This window comes from Geotrypetes seraphini, chromosome 13 (genome assembly GCF_902459505.1).
Source record: "Geotrypetes seraphini chromosome 13, aGeoSer1.1, whole genome shotgun sequence".
Classification (NCBI taxonomy): Eukaryota; Metazoa; Chordata; class Amphibia; order Gymnophiona; family Dermophiidae; genus Geotrypetes; species Geotrypetes seraphini.
The window spans coordinates 17,481,440-17,508,864 of record NC_047096.1 but is presented as its reverse complement, the minus strand read 5'-3'; the positions used below and the strand labels follow the sequence as shown (position 1 = coordinate 17,508,864).

The 27,425-nt window shown below is 41.3% G+C and overlaps 1 protein-coding gene across 1 annotated transcript; it reads right to left on the bottom strand.

The window, feature by feature from the left end:
* Nucleotides 1-1,270: 1,270 nt before the first annotated feature.
* Nucleotides 1,271-27,423, bottom strand: TMEM183A (transmembrane protein 183A). The gene is made up of 8 exons (XM_033917487.1): nucleotides 27,039-27,423; nucleotides 25,070-25,159; nucleotides 22,803-22,967; nucleotides 19,930-20,089; nucleotides 11,260-11,440; nucleotides 9,405-9,485; nucleotides 7,829-7,987; nucleotides 1,271-3,631 (listed from the first exon to the last, which is right to left on the bottom strand). Exons 1-8 carry the CDS (start codon nucleotides 27,100-27,102, stop codon nucleotides 3,446-3,448), a joined length of 1,086 nt encoding a protein of 361 aa, XP_033773378.1. The 5' UTR covers nucleotides 27,103-27,423; the 3' UTR covers nucleotides 1,271-3,445.
* Between the last annotated feature and the right edge of the window lie 2 nt (nucleotides 27,424-27,425).

Here is a 27,425-nt window from a genome sequence, read left to right as displayed (position 1 = left end):
AATATTACATACTGTATTTCCCACTCACCTCCATACCATATTCTACATAAAATCTTTAAACTATACATGATTTTTAAACAAGGGTAAAATATATTTAACCACAGTGCTATAGCCTTAAGTCAACTCACCTGATCTCTAGCATTTATTCTTTAATCAGATTTTCTTCCTAAGCTCGTATATTAGGCTAAAACGGATCTAGCAAATCAAGGGATCCCAACTCAGCATACTCTATCCTTCCAGCATGTCCAGGAGTTAGAAATGTAAATCCTTATGAGCCACAAACAGGCCCGATACTCAGCATTTGAAACCTCAGTTCACAAAGCTCTTAGTAAAAGTACATTCGTTTCAGCTAGATTAGAAAGCAACCCTGTTTGTGGCTCCTAAAGGCTGGATTTATTTACTCATGGCCACACGCACAGGTACTTTCTCTAGGACATCTTCAGTGGTTCTGAACTCTGCACCTTGTAGCCTAAATCAGATTTAGTTTTCAGGATATCCTAATTCCATCCCTGGAGTTACCATACCCTGCCAATTCTGGAGGCTTTTTCCAAATCCAGAAAGATCTGCTACTTCAAGCTTGTAACTAGAGAATGACACGATAACAAAATTCATCACCATTCCCGTCCCTGCGGGAAACAATCTCGTGTCATTCTTTAGTGTCTATCTCAACTTCAGTCCTTCTACACCAGTATTCTTCAGTGCAAGGGTCAGTGGCTCCGATTCTTCCCTCTCTCCTTAACGAATGACATGGAGATGGTTTCCCACAGTTATCTGCAGGGACGGGACCGGTGATGAATTTTGTCACCATGTCATTCTCTACTTGTAACCTCTGAAAAGTTAAAAAAAAAAATTTATGTAACTGAATCACCAAGCTAGCAAGCAGAGATGCGTTAGAACACATGTTCATGCTTAAATGATGTTTTAACAAGTGCAATATAATAAAATACCCTACTTTGCATGTGGTGATGCACAACTTCCAATTAAGCCTTGGACAAACACTTGTGAACACAAAAGGTTTCCAGCATCCTAGAGCACAGCATACTTCTGGACTTGCATTTAAATTGTGCCCAAACCCCAAGTCCACTTTTTAGAACTGTAACAGGCCTCATTCAGAGAACGCTAAGCAGGTTATTCTGGGGGAGCAATGGACAAAGAAATCAGGACGTCTTGAATACCAAACTGCACTTCTGACCTTGGGTTACACTGTTCTACCTGCTGGGCTTCAAGGCATGAAGTAGTATTTAACAGAGCAGCCAATCTTTTTCAAGTTAGACAGCCAGGTAATAGAGAAGCCATCTTCATGCTCTTATAGGAACTTATCTAAACCAGCAGTGCCAGGTGTAAGAGGGATAAGGAACTCTAAACAACTCCTTTGCAAGCTCTCAATCACATGAAGCTTTTCCACCAAGGTGGGTGCCAAGATGAGATATATACTCTTGTCTAGTTCTGTATTGGATGGTATAGAGAACAAATGGATAGAAGAGACCTTTAACTAGCATGATGCATTTGGAAAGAGACTCAAGCACTTGTAAGCAGCTTCTCTTTCCAGAAAGAGATCTCCTACCCCTCTCTATACTGAATTCAGGTATGAGTGCTGCAAAATTGGTCCAGTTTTTAGGATCTCTCTACTGCATATGCATGAGAGATCTACATACAGAGCTGGTACATACAAATTTATAACAAATCATTCTTTTTAGGATATCTTGAAAACTTGACTGGTTTGCTACTCTGCAAAATTGCAGTTTGATATCCCTAGAATATATGCAGTACCAAGGTTTAGGGCAGATATGATTATAACCAAGGTTTTGTATTTTGGCCCTGGTTGCTACATATGAAGTTATCAGACAAATTATACCATTGACCCAGTCAACACACAGACCAGAGGTTTCATTGCATAAATAGGCCATCACAAAGCACCATAGTGTAAGAAAAACCAGTTTTTAAAAAATGGGCTTTATGGCAGTAAGATGAATCAAAAGGCAGGAAATATCATGATTAAAGACAGGTGCTGAAAGCATTTCTCCATCAAATCAAATTGGACAGTTAAGGGCTCAGGAGAGGAGGACTCATCATGGAAGTAGAGGGACAGGGAAGCCAGAGAGAAGTACTTTGCTTTGTGGCTGAATAACACACTGCCTACGCATGTTAACTGCTGTTTCTGTTACCATCATATCATTATGCTGATGCAGTTACAGCAAACAGAGCTATCTTGTGTTAAAATGGTGAAGTCTCTAGTCTGTGCATATAAATTGTACACTATAAGAATTTTTTATTTTATAGAAGAGGGGGACTTATTTGGTGGTGGGGTGGGCATTTGTGCTAATCGGCACAGCTACGTTACTGTGCACTAATGAGCACAGGATTAGCACGCAAGCCCTTACTGCCTACAAAATGAGTGGTGAATAAGGTTGTGCTAAGGGCAATTAATTGCCATAAATTAGTAAGATACCCCAAGGGCCTGATTCTATAAAAGACACTGACTTTGGCGGCTGTCAAACATGCATCAACGTCCTGTAGAGAATTGCGTCTACTTTTACTAACAGACGACAAATGTAGGCCAGCGTTGTACAGGCCTACATTTAAGGCACCTGTCTTGAAGACGCATAGGGATGATTAAGGACGCTCAAGGCCACTTCCAGTGGAGGTCATGCCTTTGGTGTCCGTAAGCATCTCCATGTGTCTAAGTAAGCGCGCAATATACACCTACAATACAGGCATCCTTCCCCAACTGAGATGCGTAGGGATGCCCAAGGCCACTTCCAGTAGAGGCCACGATTTGGGTGTCAGTAAGCATCTCTATATGTCTCTGTTGGCGTGTGACATACACCTACAACATAGGCATCCTTCCCTGCCTGCATTGGCTGTGAGATGGCGGTAGCACACCTCCCGTCGCCTACAATCAGGACGCCTGTTTGTAGAATCAGCACCCAAGAGCGTAATCTTAACAATAGCTTATTACCTGAAGCCCAGTACTGCTGAGCTCCTCTCACCACTAGCCCTGGGAGGACATTGAAATATAAAATGACTTCTGTAAAGAGAAAGGACTATTTAACCTTACCTCTAAAGCCAACATACAGAACCCTGGAGCAGAAACAGCATGATAATATACATGGAATGGACATTACTAAAACTCCAGCTGTAAAGAGCTGGAAAAAAGTGCGAGAAAATAGCAGAATTTGAGGACATGGCAAGAGATGGGGGCGGGGGTACACTAATACTTTAAGCACAGTAGTACCCAGAAAAAAAAATATCCAAAACCAAGGATCAGATCCTTCTGATGAAGAGAAAAATCAGCCTTTCTTAAAATACAAATTTATGTAAACTGCTGTAAGCTCTTTTAATAACTTCACATGTATTGTTCAACAGATTCAGAAAACATGTGGGTTTTGAGTCCCTGTAGTAGCTCATCCTTCTTGAAAAGCAGCACAATGAAAGGAGCAAGAGACTAGGATGTAGGGAAGAAGGGATACTGGGGGTGCCACCAGTCCAGGAGTCGTACACTATGCACAGGGTCCAGCACCACTTGCACGCCTTGCTCCCCTCGTGGCTTCTTCCCATTCAGCACTGGGAAATCGTGGAACAGCAGCCTCACCCGGTGATGCCTCATGTCCGTGCTCACATTTATGGTGAACTAAAAAGAACAAAGGAGGGGGGAAGGGGGAAGCCGTTACTAAAAGTTCCTTAATTACTTACATTTTTATTCTGCCTTTCCAGGAAGCTCAAAGCAAATTCAAAAAGAAATGACAAAATAACCAAGGCAACACACATTAAAATAAAATATACAGTATAGAAACCTAGTATAGTATATAGAAATCAAAACTATCACTAGAAAAATTCAGCATACCAAAAAAAAAAAAAATAAATAAAAATAAACTAGTGCATAAATTGCATGACCAAAACATTTATTGGAATAAAGCGTGCATTTTTGATACATGATCTCCACAGGAAAATATTGTACAAAAATTCAGTGACAAAAATTTCACAAAGCACCACCTTATGGAGATGAAATATCGCAAAGGGATAAATACATCTGTAAAATGAACTTTATGCAGTTTATCTATGCTAACAGTGGTGTATTAAGGGGGGGGCGGGGGTGTGGACTACCCCAGGTGCCGGTGCCTCTCCTACTCTCTGCCCCCATCCGGTGTACCTCTTGAAATATTTGCTGGCGCAAGCAGCATCTCCCACCTGCTGCTCCACTGGCCTCGGCTCCCTTCTGAGATCACTTTCTGGTCACGGGACCAGGATGTGATGTTAGAAGGGTGCCAAAGCTGGCACAAGCAGCACGTAGAGGGGATTGCTCGCGCCGGCAAACATTTCAAGAGGTAAGCCGGGTGGGGGCACGGCATGGTGGAGAAAAGTGAGGAGCATATGGCGCAGATATGCTGGGCACCACCCTCTCTCACTATGCCACTGCATGCTAATACACAATAAGCTGCTTTACCTAACTCTGTATTACAGCAGCTTATGAACAACTGATTAAAAAATTAGCATGCGGAAAACTACTTTCATAATTTTTACTATCTACAGGGTTTATCACTATTTGCTCCACTGGCCTCTGACTACACTAGACTATGTCAGAGAAACCAAGATGCTAGGTGGCGATGAGTAGCTTGAAACCTTACGAGTAACCTCCTTTTCCCCTTGTTTGTTGATATCTACAGCTACAGTAATTTTTGTGAAAGTGATTTTTCATGATCAGCTATTATTCATCATGTGTGACCTCAATGAGCAGTGCTACAACGTGAAGTTCTGTTTTAAATTGGATAAGACCGCTACAGAAACTTATGAATTATTGAAAATGGCTTATGGGGAATATGTCATGAATCATGGAAGGTGTTTTGAATTGTATTCACACTTCAAAAGTGGTCATGAATCAGTGGAAGATGATTCGCAAACTGGAAGACCATCAATGTCAACTGATAATCATATTGATCAAGTGAGGGTTCTTGTGCATGCTAATTGGCAATTAACTGTTAGAAAATTGCAACATCTCCATTGGTTCATACCCCAGCATTCTAACAGAGACGTTAGGGATGTCTCGCGTTACAGCAAAGTTTGTTCCACGGTTGATGACCGACAACCAGAAGACCAACCGCATTATGATCTGTGAAAATCTTGAGCAGGGAAATGAAGATGAAACATTTTTTGATAAATTGTTAACTGGTCATGAGACATGGGTCTATGGTTATGATGTGGAAACCAAAGTCACTCGTCTCAACGGAGAACCAAAACATCGCCAAGACCGAAAATAAGCTTGGCAAGTTCACTCGAATGTCAAAGTGATGTTAACACTTTTTTTTTTTTTACATTCGCAGTGTTGTTCACTATGAATTTCTGCCACAAAGACAAACTGTCAACCAAAAGTGTTGAAATGACTCCGTGAGAGAATCAGGAGAAAGCAGCCCGAACTTTGGAGGGAGCAGTCGTGGTTCCTATATCATGACAATGCACCTGCTCATGCCACTGCCAAAATTCACAAATTGTGCACAAAAAAACATAACAATTCATCCCCAGGCATCTTACTTTCCCAACTTGGTCCCTGCTGACTTCTCCTTGTTTTCTAAACTTAAATCCACACTGAAAGGAAAATGATTCGACACCACTGAAGACAAAGCAAAATTCAGCGTAACTTTTGGCAATTCCTGAAGATGTTTCCAGAAGTGGAAATGACGTTGGGCAAAGTGTATACATAAGGGAGTATTGAAGGGGACCCAATGGAATAAGTTGTAAGATTGTTTAATAAATTTTTATAAAATCAGTCCTGGAACCTTTTGAACAGACCTCGTACATATCCCCTTCTGTGATAAAGTGGGTCCAGTGATATGGGATACCTATGCATTGTTACTCCAGATGCCAAAATATTTTAGTACTGTAATATTTACTAATAGTTCTCAAGATCTGTAAAAAGACGAGATTATCAGGATGATGGAAATTAAAATTGTATGAAAATCTCTCTCAAGCATAACCCACCCCAAGCACTGGAAGTGAATCTCACTGCATTAGTAAATCCTTCCTAAGGAAAAGGAATCAGAGACTGTATGGCCTAGTTCAGGGGTGCCCAACACGTCGATCGCGATCGACCGGTCGATCGGGAAGGCAACGCCAGTCGATCTCGTGTTGCCGTTCCAATCGGCCGGCCGATCAGCCTTCCTCTCCCCAAGGTTCCCCACCGGAATCTCCCCAAGGTTCCCCACCGGAATCTCCCCAAGGTTCCCCACGCACACTCATTCTTGCTGCGCCCTTCCTGCCCGAATGCGTCTTCCGACTGGGGGATGAAGTCACTTCCTTCGGGAGAAGGCGGGAGGGAGGTCTAGGGAAGTCACGACCCTTGAGAGCTGAGCGCCGGCTGCCCCTGGCGGAATTGACAAGCCAGACTGGAGAAAGGCGGTCGGGAGCAGGAGGTGCTCTGCCCAAAAATGCCGGAGCTGCTGCTGCTGCTCTGACGTCTTGAGCCTGAAAATGTGAAGTTGAGTGTCCTGCTAAAAAGAGACTGGAACGGCTCTCATGGAAGACTGGCTTTTTTTCTTTTCTTTTCCTCGGCCCTGAGGATCCAGAGATTTGGGCCTGCAGAAGCCTAACGCTGACCAGCATTCCTCTCCCCGACATCAATTCTTACATCGGAGAGGAATTTCTGGGCCAGCCAATCGCTGCCTGGCTGGCCCGGAACTTCCTCTCCGATGTAAGAATTGAAGGGGAGCAGAATGCTGGTCAGTGCAAGGCTTCTGCATGCAGAGCTTGGGGGGCGGTGGCTTGGAGGCCTGTTCCCCGGTGGCGACGGCAAACCTAGTGGCTTGGGGAAGGGCAGGGAGAAAGAAACAAAGGGGGCAAGCAGGGAGACAGAAAGAAAGTGGGCATGGAGAGAGAGAGAGAAAGAAAGAACAGGAGGCAGGGAGAAAGAAAGAAAAAGTTGGGGGAGAGAATGAGGTATGGAAGAGAGAAAGCATATAGGAGGCTGAAAGAAGGAGTGGGCTGAAATCAGAAGATGTCAGAAGAAGTGCAGCCAGAGTGAAGTGAGAAGAAGTCAGAAGAAGAAAGTGCAACCAGAGACTCATGAAATCATCAAACAAAAGTAGGAAAAATGATTTTATTTTCAATTTAGTGATCAAAATGTGTCTGTTTTGAGAATTTATATCTGCTGTCTATATTTTGCACTATGGCTCCCTTTTACTAAACCACAATAGCGTTTTTTAGCGCAGGGAGCCTATGAGCGTCGAGAGCAGCGTGGGGCATTCAGCGCAACTCCCTGCGCTAAAAACTGCTATGTGGTTTAGTAAAAAGGGAGGGGCTATATTTGTCTATTTTTGTATGGTTGTTATTGAGATGACATTGCATAGAGTCATCTGCCTTGACCTCTTTGAAAAAAACCCGGAATATGAATGATAATTAACATTTTCTCTGCCTTTCAGTGTGCTTTGTGGGGGTTTTAAAATTTTTTTATTGTTGGTAGATCATTTTGACTTGGTCATTTTAAAAGTAGTTCGCAAGCCCAAAAAGTGTGGGCACCCCTGGCCTAGTTCATCTCTTTCTGCCACAATTTTAATTATACATCAGATTCTTCTTTATGTTTGTTCCTTGAAACAGCCCACGCTGACATCCTAAGGTGGAATATATTTTAGACAAACCTACTAAAACTGACTCTTTTTGCCTCGATTCTGGGCTTGCAATGATTAAGCAACAGTTAATTTTCCTCTTAATTCCAAAGAAATCAGACTGTGCTGAGGTTTTCATACAGTGGAAGTAGGGGAGAATTCCTGAGTGGTGTCTAAACCTGCTTTCCCATTCTATCCCCAACTCAGAGGAATGTACACTACTAATGACCACTTACAAAGGCCAAGGTCATGCCCATGACGATGGGGATGTAGATGAAATTTAGGGTTGTGACTTGCAGCAGGCAACAGTCCTCTTCTCGGTTGGTGTGTACCTCCTCATACTGCACGGGGGGGTGCATAATCCCATTACGATAGTTGTTTTTACATCTAGCTTGCTAAAAATGGAAAGAAAGCAGTGGAACATTACAGAGGTTACAAAGCTTATATGCCAGTTGGCTTTGGGATTTGAAGGAGTCGAGATTCTTCGGTTCCAGCCCTCTGTACCTAGTTATATGTGCACACAAGAATATTCACCATAAAAAATCCCCCCCCCCAAAAAAAAAACAAAAAACAACAAAACCAACCCCTCAATACTACTAGTACATAAAATGTAACTAGCATTAAGCTACCCTATATATTTAGCTCATAACTTTTCAAACACACATTCATTTTTTAAAGAGTAGTGCATTAACCCTTAGTTTGATCTATGGATTCACTTTGTACCCTTTCTCTTACAAAAATTAGGTCCTCTTGAAACGCATACTGTACATACTTGAATATAAACTGAGAATTTTGGGCCCAAAAAAATGGCCCAAAAATGGGGTGGGGGGATTGTCTCTGTTGATATTCAAGTCAGCACCTCCTGTCTTGGCCGACTAACGACTCTCACTTCCCTCCCGCCTCCCCAATTAGTAAAAAGCATAATTCAAACCGGGGAAGGAGAAATCTTCCTACGTTCCTGCCCTATGCAGAGCCGCCATCTGAAAGGCTGCCGCGAATTCCTGATGTCTCGTGAGGTTGCCACGAGAACTCATGCAGCCAGATAGCAGCTCCCTGGCATTTCCTGATCTGAAATTTATCCAGTTAATATTGGGGTAATTGAAATAATCAACAATAAAAGAGCGAGTAAAAAGATCACCAGTTATTACACAGTGTTGCCAAATTTGTTAGCTTCTGTAATTTCTCATAACATTGCAGAATCTATCTGTTCATTTCAGCCAGATGGACAATAGAATATTCTCACAGTTGTTCTTCCTTAAAGGCACTCAGCTTACTTTTGCCTTTATTTCAACTTCTATCAGGATATCCTAATGTCCCTGTTTTTATAGTATCCTTTAAAGATACCTTGCTCCAAACCATGTTGACCCGACTATTGGCTTTACCCGATTCTAGTTTAAAAGCTGTTTTACTTCTACCACCAAATATCTAATCCAGTCTGAAAGCAGCATAGGCCTGGATCTATGCCACATGAATTGCAGAGCTTATACTCCTCCTATTGGCTATTATATAGTTGTTAAGACATTTCAAAGAGAAAAATATCTGTAACAGAGCAGGATTTCCAGATCACATCCTAAGATTTCTCCTGATGCCTACTTTATTGCATTAACACTATTTCATATGGCTTCCAGCAGGATTCCTTCTAGTTGTAAGCGCAGATTTGTTTATGACCCCAGAGCAGCAAGGTAAACAAATATATGCCTACATGTGTGAGAGCCTGGGGGGAGGACATGGCTGCTTACACCCTCTGTCTAATTGCATACATGCTTACCCATTCCCATACAGACCCAGCATTAACTAAACTTTATTACATACCTGTGTTTTGAACTTGAAATTGAATTCCCACAATGCATCTTGCCTGTTTCTAACAATCTTTCTGCACCAGAAAAGCAAGCACTAGGAATAAAACACATACACACATTTAGGACGCTAAACAAAAATACAAGTCAAGCATTAAAAAACAGAAGCCTGTAAAGTCATAACATTTACTGAACTGACTCCATTATAGAAGGAGGCGTGCCTTATAGTACAGTACTGTATATAGAGAACCAGGAAAGCCAACTGATATTATTGATCAGAACCACCAATTTCCATAGAAGCTCCTTGTGACAATGGGCAAGCCAATTAACCCTTCACTGCCTCAGGATTTCAAGTCTTTAGGGGATAGGAAAATAACCACTGTATTTGGATGCATCTTGCTTTCAACTACCAATTTATAAAAGGCAAGAGAGATGATTGTTGGAATTGTTTATGCCTTCTATTGCAATTCACCTCCAGCTGTTTTAGTGAGGCAGGCTTATCAAATATTAAAAATAAAAATCTAGAACTCACACCCTGGTATGCATTAGGGGTCCCTCATTTAATTGTTTAGTTAATGATACAATTGTATATTTAATAAAATTGTGCAGGAAAAAGAAAATATAGTGCTCATTTGTCTAGATCAGGGGTGTCAAAGTCCGTCCTCGAGGGCCGCAATCCAGTTGGGTTTTCAGGATTTTCCCAATGAATATGCATGAGATCTATTAGCATACAATGAAAGCAGTGCATGCAAATAGATCTCGATTGGATTGCAGCCCTCGAGGAGGGACTTTGACACCCCTGGTCTAGATTGATGGTTCTCAACAGTGGCATAGTAAGGGTGAGCAGCGCCCTCCCCCTTCCCCGCTCCCCCCTGCTGTGCGCATGTCCCCTTCCCTTTCCCCATACCTTTTAAACTTCTCCAGCGTGGGCAGCATGCTGCCCACGATAGTGACTACTCCCTTTGACATCACTTCCTAGGTACGGGTCCTGGAAGTGATGTCAGAGAGAGAGAGAAAGAGAGCGCCAAAAAGGTATAGGAGATGACAAGGGGCGCTCACAGCAAGGAAAGGAGTGGGCAGAGAGACGGAGAGGTGCTGCTGCGCCCTTAGGAAGACTGCACCTGGGTTGGACCGCACCCTCCTTACTACGCCACTGGTTCTCAACCCAGTCCTCAGGACACAGCTTGCCAGTCGGGTTTTTAGGATACCCACTATGATTATGCAAGAGATAAATCTGCATGAACTCCCTCCAGTATATGTGACTCTTAGGTATAATCATTGTGGGCATCCTGATAACCTGATTAGTTAGGTATGTCCAAAGGACTGGGCCGAGAACTCCTGGTCTGGATCAAAACTTTTAGAAGTAAACTACAGAAGTGTGTGTAAGTCTAAGTGCATTTAACTACATGCAGAGGAAAAAAAGGAGAGCAAACAGAACTGAATATATAATAATGAAGTTGAGCAGTGCATTTAAAACATTCTGAAGCATCTTAGACAACAGGTTCAGGAGTTGAATATTTGACATTTTAACAGTTATAGTGGCATAAGCCAGCCTGCAATGGGATGGTGCCCAGGCCACAGTGCCCACTGACCCTGTGTCCCCTCTATGTCTGACCCTAAAGATGAAGAATCCTTGACCTATGTCAAGCTGTAATTATGCCTATAACTTTATTGTATTAAAGCATAAAAAAGTGTCATAAGCTGAGCACATGGTATGACTGACCAGTTACTAACCATTTGTTATTATGAGTACAAGCTGATTTAAAAAATTTTGAAATCCTGATATTATAGCCTGGATGAATACATCAGTGACCATAACTAGATCCTGTATATCCAGCATTGACCATTTTGTAGAAGAGAAGATTGCTTACTTTGGAATTAGCTAGTGTGCTGGGGGTGGACTCAGGAACAGTGGGATTTTTGGAGACTCGGGAGGAGAAGGGCTCATACATGTGGTATAAGGAGCGAATGACTCGTGCACGGAGGCAGTGCAGTACCCCTATGCATTCCGGCTGCAACCGCAGGGGCAGGTAGACTTCTCGGTGATAATGCCTGCAAAACAAGATCAGTGGTAAGAACTGAAGCCCAGTGTGTCTACAAAAGGGACTGCTCCAGCCTCATAGGTCGCTTTATGCTTCTTAAAATCTCTCCATTCAATTTTATTACCATTTCAAAGCTTCTATAATGCTCTCCCACGCTGAGCAAATTCCAAGATACCAATGCCTAGTGATCTCAGATATGCCAATATACAGCAAATTCTGTCCATTACAAGCGCCAAAAGGGTCCAGCCATGTCTGTTAGGGCCCAGTGCCCCTAATTCTATGAACTTGCACAATTTACCACTTAGCATGCAAAGTTGCATGTGCAAGTTCTGGAACAGTGCCAGTTATGTGCACAACTTAATTGTTAAGCTAGCTATTAACTGGCCCTAATTTGCAGTTACATGCATACTGATTTTATAGTCAGTCTTCTACAAACTGAGTGCACAAAACCCGTAGCCTGCAACTGCAAAGGGCCATTCCTAGCACTTATGCACACGGGCTACAGAACACTATCAGTTAAGCATCTGATAGTGGTCAATCCAATGGCTAGTGTAAATGCTCACACCTAGTGTGTGCTCACACCTAAAGTTAGGAACATGCATGAAGACTTACAGTGATAGGTGCCAATGACTCGTATTCGAATCTTAGCAACAATGTCCAATGTGACACGGACAAGAGGACATAGACTGAAGCAGAGGGGGGACAAATATCAGGAAGTTCTGTTTCACGCAGCGAGTGGTGGACACCTGGAATGCTCTCCCAGAGGAAGTAATTGCAGAATCCACCGTTCTAGGATTTAAGGGTAAACTAGATGCACATCTCCCTTGAGAAGCATACAGTGATATGGGGACTAAAACTATGCCAGGGTACACCTGGCGGGGCCTCCGTGTGTGCGGATCACCGGACTTGATGGACCTAGGGTCTGATCCGGAGATGGCAATTCCAAAAAAAAGAAAAAAGAAAAAAAGAAATTATCATCAAGTTTCTGTGGCAGAATACAGAAGTAGATTGCCGGGCCTTTCCTCTACACAGTATAAATTCAATGTTGTCGCAACAAAACAAGATCCTCTGCCTCCAACACTGCCCACCTGCTGCTGCCCAGATGGGTGGTAAATCGTTCGTCTGACATCTCTGCTGAAACCTGTCCGCCTTGGGAAGGCTGCTGATAGTGAAACTACCGACGGCATAGTTTCAGTTTCTCAGATGTGCAGTAGTCTTCTATAAATTGCCAATATGCACATTGCTTGCCAATACAAAATTCACACTTAGCGGACACTTCCCCAAAGCCTAACATCAGGCAGCTTGTAGAGAGTTATTCCCCGGATGTTCATGACTGATATGGATGGCATGAGCTGGATGTGCTGCAGAAGTAAGACTTGCCTCAATATATATCACAAACCAAGAAGGCAAGTGAGATGTCATAGAACAACCAAAGGGTACATTATTAACATATAAAGTCCTAGTATGTTTACTTGATGAAATCACAGAATAAAAGTCCCAACTAGGATCCCAGTTTTGGCTATCTGGAATGTCTTCTTCAGGGGACTAAAACAAGCAAACTTGACGCTCAAGACACTCAAAAATCGGCCACATAGTAAATGCCAGGGACATCCAATCAGTAACATCTAAAGGCCCATGAGACCAAAACAGCCCTTTAAAACAACCCAGTTCCAAGGAGGGAAAAATGGTGCAGCAGCAGCCAACCTTAAAGTACCACCATGGAAAGCAAGTTTTGCATCAGATCTCATACTACCAGTTATGCGGTTGAGTGTACAAAGAAAATAGCCCTTCCAAATTTCCAGCATCTTTCTGCTGCTAGATCTTCCACTTCAAAGAGAAGGGGAACAAGGAACCTTCTTTATGGAGAGGGTGGCTGATGCCTGGAATGCGCTCCTGAGGGAAGTGGTGGAGATGAAAATGGTGAGAGTTCAAAAAAGCGTGGGTTGAACACAGAGGATCTTAAGTCAGAAAATAATGGTATATGAGTATACTGAAGAACTAAGGCCAGTACTGGGCAGACTTGCATGGTCTGTGTCCGTATATGGCCATTTGGGTTGAGGATTGGCTAGGGAAGGCTTCGATGGCTGGGATGGTTTAGATGAGCTTTGATAGAGACTCCAATAGAAGGAACCTAAGCACAGTACCAGGCATAATTTTTGGTTCTGGCCCAGAAATATCTAAGAAAAAGGAAAATTTAAAACAGTAATTTAAAGAGAGGGTAAGGTTGGTCAGACTAGATGGACCATTCGGGTCTTTATTACATTACATTGGTGTCTTCTATCACGCCAATACCTTTCACTTCTGGGCGGTTTACAACAAGAGTTGGCCTGGGCATTACCAGGGAGAATACATGGTTAATAGATGTAATATGTGTCGGGATTTGTGGAGGGTCAGTCAGGTTTAGTTAGATCATTTCACAAATTTCTTGAATAGAAAAGTCTTAAGTTCTTTCCTGAATGTTTTGTGGTTGGGTGTCATTTACTATGTTACTGAAGTAGCTTATTTTTGTCAGTTTATCTACAAATAGCAGCACTATAGAAATAATAAGCAGTACTAGTAGGAGCAGAATGCAGTCTACTGAAACTGGAGACCACAATTCATTTAACGTAAGGTTTCATGTAGTAGAAACTAAAGACACTACCGACTTAGTTATATTACCTAATAACTAGAAGAGGCTCTGCATCCCTTGCACTTTCCAGACCTAGAGGTGAGATGCTCTGCATTCTGTGTCTATCACCTGAGCCATTTGGTACTAGAAGCGAGAGGTTCTATGTCTCTCTGCCTGTTGCCCTGAAATATCCCAGTCCTAGAGATCTCCAGCTTCATAGCCCTGTGCCCAGCCAACCTGCGATATATACAGTACATTCTAACTAAAATAAGGCTGGGACACCTTGAGAATAAAGTTTCTAAGGCTTAACTGGATGATTCAAAAAAGAAATTACATGGTAGAAAGGTTGAATGCACAAATACAGTTTCAACTGCATTAAAAAGGCGTTTTCTTTAGTGCTTTAGAGGCATGCCTGAAAACAACATGGGTATAGTTCATTCTCAAATACTTAAGTATGTAACTAATGCATGAACCTTACACCTTCATTTGAAACAAATTATGTACATGGGCCCAGATTCTCTAAAGGGTGCCGATATCGGCGGCGGCCGATTGCGTGCCAATCATGTGATAGTGCCTCGCGAGATATAGACACTGGAAATGCAGGCCAGGGTTTTCTAGGCCTATATTTCTGGCGACTATCTTTGCCATGAATTGTGCCTATGTAGGTGCTTTAGACCACTTAACAATACTTCCGGCAATAGCCACACCCACAGTGGCGTTCGGCGGCTTAAAGTGCCTACATAGGCGCAATTCTGGTGCCTATTATTTAGGGATTGGGACTTGTATACTGCCTTTTTGTAGTTTTACAACCACACTCAAAGCAGTTTACATACAGGTACTTCAAGCATTTTCCCTATCTGTCCTTGTGGGCTCAAAGTCTATCTAATGTACCTGGGGCAGTGAAGGGTTAAGTGACTTGCCCAGGGTCACAAGGAGCAGTGTGGGGTTTGAACCCACAACCTTGGGGTGCTGAGGATGTAGCTGAACCACTGTGTCACACTCTCCTCCTATTTAGACACCAGTAGGCGCTTTAACGGTGCCGTTTTAAATGCAATTTATTACTTAACCTTGGTGCTGGTAGAGCGCCTACTGGCGTCTAATTTAGACACCATTTCTAAAAATTCCCCCATACTTTTTATTCATATAACCACCTAAGTGATTAGCCAGTCAGGTGCTTTATAAAAATCTAAGTGGTGAATTTCCAATTCAACAGTTGCTGGTGCTCCTCCTGCTTAATTGCTTTGCTGTGTGTGCATCCACCTCCATCAGCTGAAGAGACATATCTTCCCCCCTACCAAGGAAAGGGATATACATATATACGCTGATCCTTAATACCAACCTTAAATCAAACCTTTCTAGCTCTCTAACAACTCTTGCTTCTAAGGAGAAGACCCAATTAGAAAAGTCACAGTTTATAATCATGCAACTTTGAGAGAGAAATGGGGAAGCCACATATGTCCCTGGGGTTGGTAGCATGGAATCTTTGAGATTCTCACAGCAAAAATTAGAGGATAAAACCCTGCAGAAAACAGCATAATAAACCATAAAAGAAGAAAATATAGGCTGAAAGCAGTCAATAATTAATCACAAACCAAAAGTCATCCAAGGTAGAAATACTCAAGTCTTCAAAATGTTTTTACATTTTGAAGTCTTGAGTATTTCCACCTGGGACCACCTTTGTTTTGTGATTAATTGAAGACTGCTTTCAGCCTATATTTTTTGCTTTTTCTGGTTTATTATATTATTTGGCATTCTGCCAGGTACCTGTGATCAGGACTGGCCACTGTTGGAAGTAGGACACTGGGCTAGATGGACCATCAGTATGGCTTTTTTTATTCTTATGTTCTGTGATGTAAGTTAAGACATCACTGCCAAAACAAATTGTATCTTAGTATATGTGATAAAATCTGTACCACTAAGAATGGTAATTCACCAAGAGCTACTGCCTATTTCGGAGTGAGTGGAAGTGGTATTTTGATCCTGACTTACCAAAAGATACTTCATAACCCAAGCCTACTGGGCTTTTGAAAATTGTTTAAGAGTTATCATGGTCATTTTAAAATTTGTTATGTTGATGATGTATTCAATATTAAATCTCTTTCGACAGAAAAACATTTTTTACTTTAAGCCATTAAGACTTTTTGTGGGTGCCAGCCACATACACTAGCAAAAAGATATAAAAATGGAATTTATAACTACTTAAATCTTCAGAAATGGAACACAAAGGGCAACTGCAGAATGTGACAGGTGAGTAGAGCTGTAACGAAAATGCTATATTTCAGCTCTAATGTTTAAGGTAAATCCTTTTTTCTCTCTGCAGTATGGAGGCAGGATTTTGGAACTACAAAAATACTTTAGAATTTTTTTTTTAAGTTTGGCTTTGATGACTAGTGGATTCTAACTTTAAAAAGTTGCAAATAAAATTACAAGAAAAAAACCCAGCTGTACAGAAAAATAGTAAAACAAGCCTCAATCAAAGAGAGAAACAAACTGTCCTGGTTTTCCTGAAGCCCAAAAACAGGATGCAAAATGAAATAAATACATCAGAAGGGAACATTTTTCAACTAGCAATACCTAACTGCAGCAGGCTACATATTGTGCCAAATGTATTGTTAAAAACAAAAGCTAATAACAAAACACTTTATGCAACTAATTCCGTTTCTGGTGGACTGAAAATTGCCTCTCTTAATATTTTAGTGCTTCGCTAGTAAATTGTTCTGCATGGAAATGGCTGCTGTGTGGTTTACTAGTGTTAAATCACAAAAAATTGCACCCTCCAAAATACAGGACAAAAAAGTCACCTTTCTTTACAAAAAGGGAGAAAAGACCTCAGTGTCTAATAGGGGCTCTTTAAGCTTCCCATATAGACAGGCTAGTTTTAAACAGAATTTAATCCTAGCAGACACATCCTTGGTCAGAAAAACTCCCAATTAGTAAGTGAACCTCTATTCTAATTTTCTAATAGTTTTATATATTTTCTTATAATTTTATATATTTTTTTAACTTTTCTTCAAACAACAATTGTCAAAAATAGAAGTCACTTATCTGAGCACTTCGATATTCAGGTGTAGTCCTGGAGTAAAGCAAGCAGGAAAAACTGCTCTATGGAAAAAAGCTATCAGTCAAAACATTCTTCCAAAATATCCAACAGGGGCCCCTGTTTTGCAACAAAATGCTTCGTCAGGGATTTGAGCGATCACACACCCGCTGACAGGAGTGGAAGCGGGTGTGTGATCGCTCAAATCCCTGACGAAGCATTTTGTTGCGAAACAGGGGCCCCTGTTGGATATTTTGGAAGAATGTTTTGACTGATAGCTTTTTTCCATAGAGCAGTTTTTCCTGCTTGCTTTACTCCAGGACTACACCTGAATATCGAAGTGCTCAGATAAGTGACTTCTATTTTTGACAATTGTTGTTTGAAGAAAAGTTAAAAAAATATATAAAATTATAAGAAAATATATAAAACTATTAGAAAATTAGAATAGAGGTTCACTTACTAATTGGGAGTTTTTCTGACCAAGGATGTGTCTGCTAGGATTAAATTCTGTTTAAAACTAGCCTGTCTATATGGGAAGCTTAAAGAGCCCCTATTAGACACTGAGGTCTTTTCTCCCTTTTTGTAAAGAAAGGTGACTTTTTTGTCCTGTATTTTGGAGGGTGCAATTTTTTGTGATTTATTTTGGGCATCCTTTTCTTGATTTTTTGGATATTACTAGTGTTAAACCCATTTTTTTCTTTCAGTGTTTTTTTTTCAGTTTGTATAAATATAAATTAACATTAGTCATAGGTTTACAAATTGCTTACCATTCCTGGTCATAAAACAATGGAAAGATGGAATCTAAGTGGTAACCTCATAGCACACTGGAAGCAGAAATTACATTAAAAAAAAAGCTATAGAAACATAGAAAAATGAAGGCAGATAAAGAACATATGGCCTATCCAGTCTGCCCATTCATCCCCTCTCTCCTAGAGTTCCTATATACCTGTCCCAAGCTCTCTTGAATTCAGTTAGTTTTTGTCTCCACTACCTCCACTAGGAGGCTATTCCACAAGTTTTCAAAATTTATTTAAAATTTGATTCTAACGCTTATCATTCATTTCTCTAAGTGATGTACATCGGTATAAATGGGGAACACGATCATATACATACAATAAACTCACATAGACATAATTAGACTAACTCAATAATGTAAGGAAAAGGGGAGGAACTATTTCCTCACGCTATTTCTGAGTCTATGCCTTCTCATTCCAGAGCTTCCTTTCAATTGAAAGAGATTCACCTCATATGTTTATGTCATAGACGTATTTAAATGTCCATCATATCTCCCCTCTCCTGCCTTTCTTTCAAGGTGCACATATTGAGATCTTTAAGTCTGTCCCCACATACTTTATGCTAAAAACCACTGATCATGTTAGTAACTGCTCTCTGGGATGCCTCCAAATGGTTTAAAATTTGGTGTAGAGCATAATTAATAAATCACACTCTTGCCAGGGATCTTCTCACTCTCAGGTTTACTGCTACAGCTCATTTCTACATTTGGATTGTGCCAGAGAACCTTGTCTTGGAGTTTATAAGGTGTAACAATACAGGTAACATACGGTATCAAGATGTGCCTGGAGATTATTGAATAAATATTCTCAAAAAAAAGTAACACACACTATAACCACATTAACTGAGAGATACAAATTGCAATAAACCATCCCACTCCTACCCCACCTGCCCATGCGTGGAGATTTTTTAAAATAAGGTTGGTGGTAATTTCAGTATTTTTCCACTACATTTTCTTGTTCTGATTGCATTTGCTTGTACTTCAGGATTTTGCTATTAAAGAGGCCTATAGTGCCAAAAAAGCACTGCAATTCCCTCTAAAGTGTGGTAAATACGCAATAAAAGCAAAAACTGATTGTCTTTCAGAATGGAGGACCACTGCAGTCAACGGCGGGAGGAATCAGCTGTCTGCCTGCATGTCAGACCTGCCCGACAGGTTTAAATTTTGATATATTTTTTAAACTACAGTAGTTAGAGAAGTACTCAAACCGAGACCCCCCATTTTTGGGCCCAAAATCTCAGTTTATATTCAAGTATATACGGTACATTTTGTTTAAAGTTCAGAAACCATTCAGTGTGACATATACAATAATAGGGTAAATCAAGAAGGAGAAAAGCCTTTTCACATCACTGTAAACTGGAGACACAATTTGAATACTAACCCCCCCTCCTTAAACACAAGAAAATGACTTTCTGGTCCTGGCCTTTAGCCCCAGAAGGAACAGATTCTCCTTCCACAGCATAACTCATATTACCAACCCAGGGAAAAGTAGCTGGAGGATGAAAATTGTTAACCAAATATTCAGGCTTCTCATTACAGGGAAAATGAAGTCACCACCATCCCATAACACAAATTCTCAGGCAGGGAGTTTCATACAGATCTGAAGATGATTCTAGTCAGGTACCTGTCTTTTAAGAGCAAGTTAACACCCGGCATAAGTTATCCAGATAATAAGTAGCACCATATTGTGAGTTTTTAATCTCTCAATATAGTGTTGAGATAGGATTTAAGGTTAAACAATTTATGCAGACTAAGGGGCAAGTTTTTCTAATAGGGAATATCCTGACATGGTTGATTACACAGATCAAATCATATTCCTGGCTAGAAAGGATTTTTAGCACTCACCTCCTGTTTGTTGTGTGTAAAGTACCAGGCTGCATGTAGACCTACTCACAACAATCTGTACAGAAGTTAAGGCTGCAGATCTGATTGATAATATGCCAGCCTCAAGGTTTAATGACGTCAGAAGGAGCTTCCCATCACATCACAAAGAAGGGAAGATCAAAATAAAACAAGAAAAGAAGTGTAATACTTCACCGACTGCACTGTTTCACATCACACCTTTTGTACAATCTCATCCAAAAGACAGCAGTGCAAGAAACGGTCCAAGCATTCTTACAAATAAGAGAAAACTTCCCCACATCTTCAGGACGGATGTACGATGCCAGGACCAGCCAGATATCTATGGGATACTCAGTCCCTAGCTCTATGCCCATATTTTCTGAAAAGAATGAAGACAGACATTGAGGGTAATGGATGGTATCATAATAGTTCAATATGTCAAGCAAAGCTCTTTTTTAATACATGTATTGAAGATGTATAACACAGATGCTGATTGCACAACAAAATGAGCCCAATCATGTGTGCATTCAAACGTAGCAAAAAGCAACTTCAGTGAAATGCAAACATATATACTTGTAGCTGGAAAGAAAAGTCAGAAAAAAAATTGCTATATAAAACAAAACAAATGGAAGTAGTTCGTGACAGTTTGTATGGAATAACCTCTATTTTGACAGTGCTATGCAATGAGGGAAACTTCTCTAGCTACTTATTTGTACTCAGGCATGTAATGATTAGATAAATTTACATCCACAATCAATTCAGAATGGAAGAAATATCAGTGGCATGTAAAAACACACCACCCAAAATTTAAAACAACTTTCCCCTGACGGACAAAAACGTACTTGTATCTAGGTTTTGCATGTTTACTACTTTGCATTTTAGGTTTTGATAAATAAGCCATAAAGACTAATTTAATTTATGTCAGAGTTTAACAAATCCTGGGTAACGCTAGTCTGTTTTTTAATACCCCCCCCTTTTTTTTTCTGCTGCTACTAAAACTGAAGCTGTTTCCCTCACTTAGGCCCCGATGATCTAAACTTACCACGCCTTTAACAATCGACGCTAAACTAGTTCTAACTGGATAAGTGTAGAAGTATTTTAGCTTCCAATGGCTCTGTGTGGTCTTTTCCATGCTTTGTAGCATCCTCCGATAATACTATGTAGATGTAGTACGAGGTTGATAACATTAAAAATGAGCACACTGGGCAAAGCCCAGACACTACCTGGTAATGCATGAAATGAAGCGCCAACCTTTAATGCTTCAAAATTACTGGTAGGTCAGGAGGTGCTGGTAACATTAAACCATGTGTGCTAAAAGCGCATCTTAGATGCGTCTCATGCGTGTGCATCGAAGTGTACACCGGCAGGTCTGGACTGCCGATTGCATGAGAGATGAAGATACATTTATCATACTTGATGGATGGTGCCATATAAGCACGTGTTAAAAGCATGTCTCATGCATGTTCATTAAAAGCATAAGCACAAGACAGTAACCTCAGGTCTTCCCTCACCTCTTTGCAACTAAGGATTCTTCATGATTATCCTAAAGAAGACAAGTGAGATTTCTGCCTTGAGCAGTATATTCTGTTCTGAGGGACAGCATTTATATATGGCAATGAAGGGATGTATATGTTTAGAGGCCTACTACAACAAACTTTCACAGGGAAGGTGAAGAGACACTCAAAATGCACTCGATTATGGAAAGAAGAGAAGGCAGGACAAGATAAAAAACATTAAAAATATTTGACAGGTTTCAATAAGTACAAGATGGTCAAATCTTTCATGAAACAAGAAATTCAGAGACAAGGCATCATAACATGGAGTTGCAGGATGAAATCAGAGGGAAGGTGAGAAAATATTTTGTTGTTCTAGAGCAGTGATTCCCAACCCTGTCCTGGAGGACCACCAGGCCAATCAGGTTTTCAGGATAGCCCCAATGAATATGCATGGAGCGGATTTGCATGCCTCTCACTTCCATTATATGCAAATCTCTCTCATGCATATTCATTAGGGCTAGCCTGAAAACCCGATTGGCCTGGTGGTCCTCCACAGGACAAGGTTGTCTCTCTCATGCATATTCATTAGGGCTAGCCTGAAAACCCGATTGGCCTGGTGGTCCTCCAGGCCAAGGTTGTGAACCAGTGTTCTAGAGTGTGAGAGACACCTTAACTTGCTTACTGGCAGAGGTAGTAGCAATCAAAACTGACAATTTAAATATACTTGGAACAGATACATTTTATAAATCACTTATTTTTGTTCTCATTATCCCTTCTTTTACAAAAATGTAGTGCAGTCTTTAGCACCAGCCGAGGTGGTAACAGCTCCGACACTCACAGAATTCCTATGAGCGTCAGCTGTTACTGCTGCAGCCATTGCTAAAAATCGTGCTGTGGTATTGTAAAGGGGGGGGGAAGGGGTAAATCATTAGGAGCATTTTGGACTTTCTAAAGTAAAATTGTATCCTGTTTTTCCTTTGTTTCTTGAAATTTTGATCTTTTTTACTTCTCCCAGATGTGGGCTAGGAGGCTATAGTTAATTATATATGTATCCCAAGTCCTCTAAATTTTCTTCACACTTCTACCTCTAACCCTTTGTTGTAGTTCCTTCCTATTTCTCCTACTGTAAACCGCGTCGAGCTCTACGAACGTGGAGATGATGCGGTATACAAACCTAAGGATTAGATTAGATTAGATATATATATATATATATTATGATGTTCTGCCTTATGTCTTGCAATGCTATATCCCTTTCTTTTGATTGGAAGAAATGAAAAATTTATTAATAAACTAAATTGTTGCAAATAAGCTCCCACCTCTGAGCAGCAGACTTTGCTAACAAGATATTGTTCAAGTTTGCATTAAGGTCACCATATCCCGCAATGCACATCTATCACACCTGGATTTTTTGGAAAATCAAGTTAGAAGCTTAGATTTTTCTAAAAAGTCTAAAAATCAAATCACTACCAAGATGTCAGGCGCTTTACTACCTAGACCACATTGTTGTTACTGAGTGATCCAATCCATCAGCATTGAGGCATAGGCTAGCACCTGCATGAAAGATGTTTCCTCATTGCTTATAGTAAGAGAACATACCTTTGCTTCTCTTACTCTTCTTTTTTCTCAAGGTGGAAGTCTCACTGTTGTCCTCTGAAATATCTGGCTCATCACAGCTTTCAAATAACTCTCCATTCTCAAGGGAAAAGGTCAGTCCTTCCTCCACAGGGACTTGGGAGGCTTCCAGGCCACATAATGCTTTCACTGAAAGGAAGACAAATCATGCAGATATTATAAGGCTGTGTTTTCATACATCAATATCAATGGCTAACTTGCCTTGTGAGGCCATCAGTTACTTGGATGCAAATTGCCATCAGGAGTAAAGCAAAAATGCACTTGGAGTTTTCTGTTATTTCATGTTATGATACATCATTCTCATAAGTCAATAAAATAAATGTACTTTTTTTTATTTAATTGTGTATTCCAACAGGAAAGGAATTTCCAGAATTAGGTGGACTTCAAGATGTTTACTCTATGCACCAACTCCAAAATAGGAGATATCACCTACCAAAATCAAATATCCTTTTTTTGTTTTACCAAAATATTTATGTCATTATTAATATAATATTATTATTATTGCCATCAAATTTAGATAAGAGTCCAAGGGTAGGAAAAGCCTCAGAGTTCCACTAGGAATCACACAAAGAATTTCTCCAAGCTCCTTTTCTTTCTTTCATCGGCATAAAAACCAACCCTCTGGTACTCAAAGGCTTTTCCTACCCTTGGACTATATCTACATCTGATGGCAACAACAATTTTGGTAAAAAAAAAAAAAAAAAAAAAGGATATTTGATTCTGATAGGTGATTTCTCCTATTTCCCCCCCACCCTTTTACAAAACCATGGAAGCAGTTTTTAGCGCAGGCTGGCACGCTTGAATGCTCTGCTCCCGATGTTCATAGGAACTCTATGAATGTTGGGAAAAGCACAGAGCATTCAGCGTGCCAGCCTGCGCTAAAAACCGCTTTCATGGTTTTTGTAAAAAGGGGGTTTGGTGTTGGTGCACAAAGTGATTTTTTTCTCTTCTACCCAGTGTTTGATGTTTTGCTTCTTCATGTTTACCCATACTTTGTTTCTTTGTCACAAATAATTTCAGCAGTGCTCAACATGGGAGGTAGAATAAATACAAAGAACAGTAAGCATTGCTCAGAGCTTTTTATTACCAGTGCTCAAAGACGTGGGGGGTCACTAAGTCTACAACCATTAAACTCTTTTCATTACACTTCCAATATATATCATGTAGCAATCTAACAGTAATGGGAATTTTTCACTAGGATGGAACTGTAATTTTTATGACAACATAACTCCCCTCTGATCAATCAATTGGAATCAGAGTCACAAAATCAGTGGCTCACGAGGACTTCCTTCTTCAAGGCCAACAATATAAAACACCAAGATATACAGTATTATTATTAGGTTGTTTTTTTTTAATATACCGCCTATCAAGGTTATCTAAGCGGTTTTACAATCAGGTACTCAAGCATTTTCCCTATCTGTCCGGTGGGCTCACAATCTATCTAACGTACCTGGGGCTATGGAGGACTGAGTGACTTGCCCAGGTCACAAGGAGCAGCGCAGGGTTTGAACCCACAACCCCAGGGTGCTGAGGCTGTAGCTCCAACCACTGCGTCACACACTCCTCCTATTAAGGAGTTTCCACAGCCTAGTCCAGTGTATTGCAAACTGTGTGCCGTGGTGCACTAGTGTTCCTCGTGAGATTTCAGGTGCGCCGTGGCACACTAGGGAGGAGAGGCGCCGGCACATCCAGTAGGCAATCAGCCGGCGCCAGCGCCTCTCCTTCTCTTTGGCCCTGGCGTCTCAGGGCCCATCCAGAGGGCCTTTGCGCATGCCCGTGATGTCATCACTTCCAGATGCCTTGAGCAATAGCCACTATGTTTAATGTGCCAAGGCTCGAGAAAGTTTGCAGGACACTGGATTATTCTATTAACATAGAAAACTTGTCAAGGCACAAGACAACTTGGTAGAGAAAAACATGTGTATATACCTGTACACTCAAAACACTTGCCCCATAGGATTTCATATCTTTCACCGCACCCCTTCCAAATGACACTGCCTCTTATACCACCAATACTGTCATGACATGCACTCCTACATTCCATCACACCCCCTCAAATGACACTCAGCCACACTTCAACACTGTTTCTCTCATTATAATTTGTCCTTTATCACCAGTTATGCTCTCTCCCCATAAGAATGAAGATGAGAATATCAAGAAACCAGTGAGCCATGAAGAATAACCCCTATTCTCATTCATGTACATACATCCAAATTTGTCCATGTACTCACCCTCTTTTTGAACTGCATTGGCCACAGCTTTCTTGACTCGCCCAGACTTCACTACAGCTGGATCAGAATTGGCAAAGTCAGCTACTGTTACTGAAAGTAGAAGAGCAAGTTATATATATGGTAACAGAGACAAAGAAACATGATTTCTAAACTGAAAAGCTATGGATCATTTGCTACAACAAATTTTGCTGCTGTAATTTACAGATCTAGATGTATCATATAAAAAAGCACTCATCACTTAGGTTATTGTGTGTGTTATTTACTTACACACGTTTAATATAGCACTCATTCATGGAAAAAATCCTGTGCTTACCACTGTACAGATCTTCAAAAAACCAACTTAAAAACCATTTACTGTATAATTTTGAGGACTGCCTCCCTTTTCCAACCCTAACAGTCAAAGCAGAAACTGCCCTTGAAATGTAAATAATTCTTCACAGTGCACAATCCACTAGCAAGTCATAATCCAAAGACTTACTTTAAAATAGGTAAATATGGGAATCTGACCTTAGTAACCTGTCTGGCATTTATACTAAAACTAAACTAAATCTTGGACTTGTATACTGAGTCATCCCTGAGAAACAAGGCTCGACTCTGTTAACATGTTAACAATAGTTGTAGTTGATAGAAAGAACTGACCTCAAGGGAACTTATCTGCTAAAAAACCCCAGCTGAAACATTAGTTTTCAGAATTTTCTGGAAAACTTGAAGGGATAGACATGATCTTATTTGAGAAGGTAGGTCATTTCAAATTGCTGTTAATAAATAGGTGAAGGAATTAACAATTTTACAGGCAGACTAGATGGACCATATGGTCTTTATCTGCCTTAATTTTTCTATCTTTCTATGTTTTGACTAGTATTCTTTCGGACTTCTGTTATAGCGGTCCAAATGCTGAATGCCAGTCAAATCTACACTGAATTTGAAAATTTCAACTCTGGTACTAATCTGCATCCATTTTCATCCTCTCAATATGTAACTAGTGGTCTAGGGAGTGAATAATCTTTGTATTTAGATGTTTTACCACATTTCTGTGAAGGGTAGCATCCTGAACAGCCCTTCTAGCCAATATGCCAATATGCCACCCTCTCCCTGCCATACAACCCAGCCACAGGTAGCAATAGGACTGAGAGGGGCTTATATAGCCCACCCAGTGGTGCTACTTGTCATTCAGTACAAAAGGCCATTGCTGTTTAGCCTTCTCTAAACTTAGTCCTAAATAAGAACTAACCCATGGATATTGAGCACGGAGAGATTGGTACACTTGCATATCAGAGATGCCATGTGACCAGCTCCAGGCTAGATATTTTGGGTCAGTCCTGGATTTCTGATCACCCTATACTGGTGCATTACAGGACATGCAGCACCGATTTCAATGGACATGCTCAGGCACTACAATTCCCACAATGCTTTGGGACGCAAGTTCAAAATCAGGAACATAAAGTGTCCAGCCTGCATCCGGGTAAGCTGGCATCTCCAGTATATTACATAATAAGACCTTAACAAGTTTCTAATAAATCCGACTTTAACTAAGAGGCCACTCCTCGGTCCACATAATCTTTCTCCAAACTAACGAAAAGTCCACGTTTCCATGCATGGTTATAACTACTAAATACAGACCAACCAGAAATGGCCAGAGGTGGGACCACTGACGCCATACACGCCGCAGAGCAATTCTAGAACACCTCGATGTATACAAACTCTGACGCAATTTGGAATGAGGCCTAAGAAGGGACGTTTCTAGGCGCAAACGGTCTCGCGCGGTAAGAACCGCTCCATCAATTTTTAATTCGACCTAAAGCACGAGAACATCAATCAAACTCCCCAAAGGCTGAACTTCGAGCAACAGGCTGCGCGCCAATATCTCCCTCAGCATTTACACATAAAACAAGCAGCCAGCAAAGCCCTCCCAAGGGATTCACCCGGCCCTACCGTCCCAGCCTTTCTCTCCACACCGCCCGGACCTCACCTCTGCCCGGGCTCAGCTCTTCCAAGCGGAATTTGAGCCGCTTCCTGCCCCCTTTCCTGGGCATGTCTGCGGCTCCCCCGCGGGGGTGTGCACAGCGCGGACCAGCGGGGGGCCGAACGGTATCATGGCGCAGGACTGGAGTCGCGAGGGGAACCCGGTGCGGTCGGACACCCAATGGCAGGCTCTCCTCCGCTACCGGCCGCCATGACACGAGTCCCCGCGCCGACGCCACTTCTCGCGAGCTCTAACTCTGCGGTCCAAGTCTCGTTCTCGCCCTCAGGGGCGCCCCCCCATTGGTTGCTGCCACTTCACGATTGGCTGGATCTGCGTTTCAAGCCTCAGCTGATTCTTCTATAGTGGAGGCTAATTGGCTGCGAGATGGAGCTA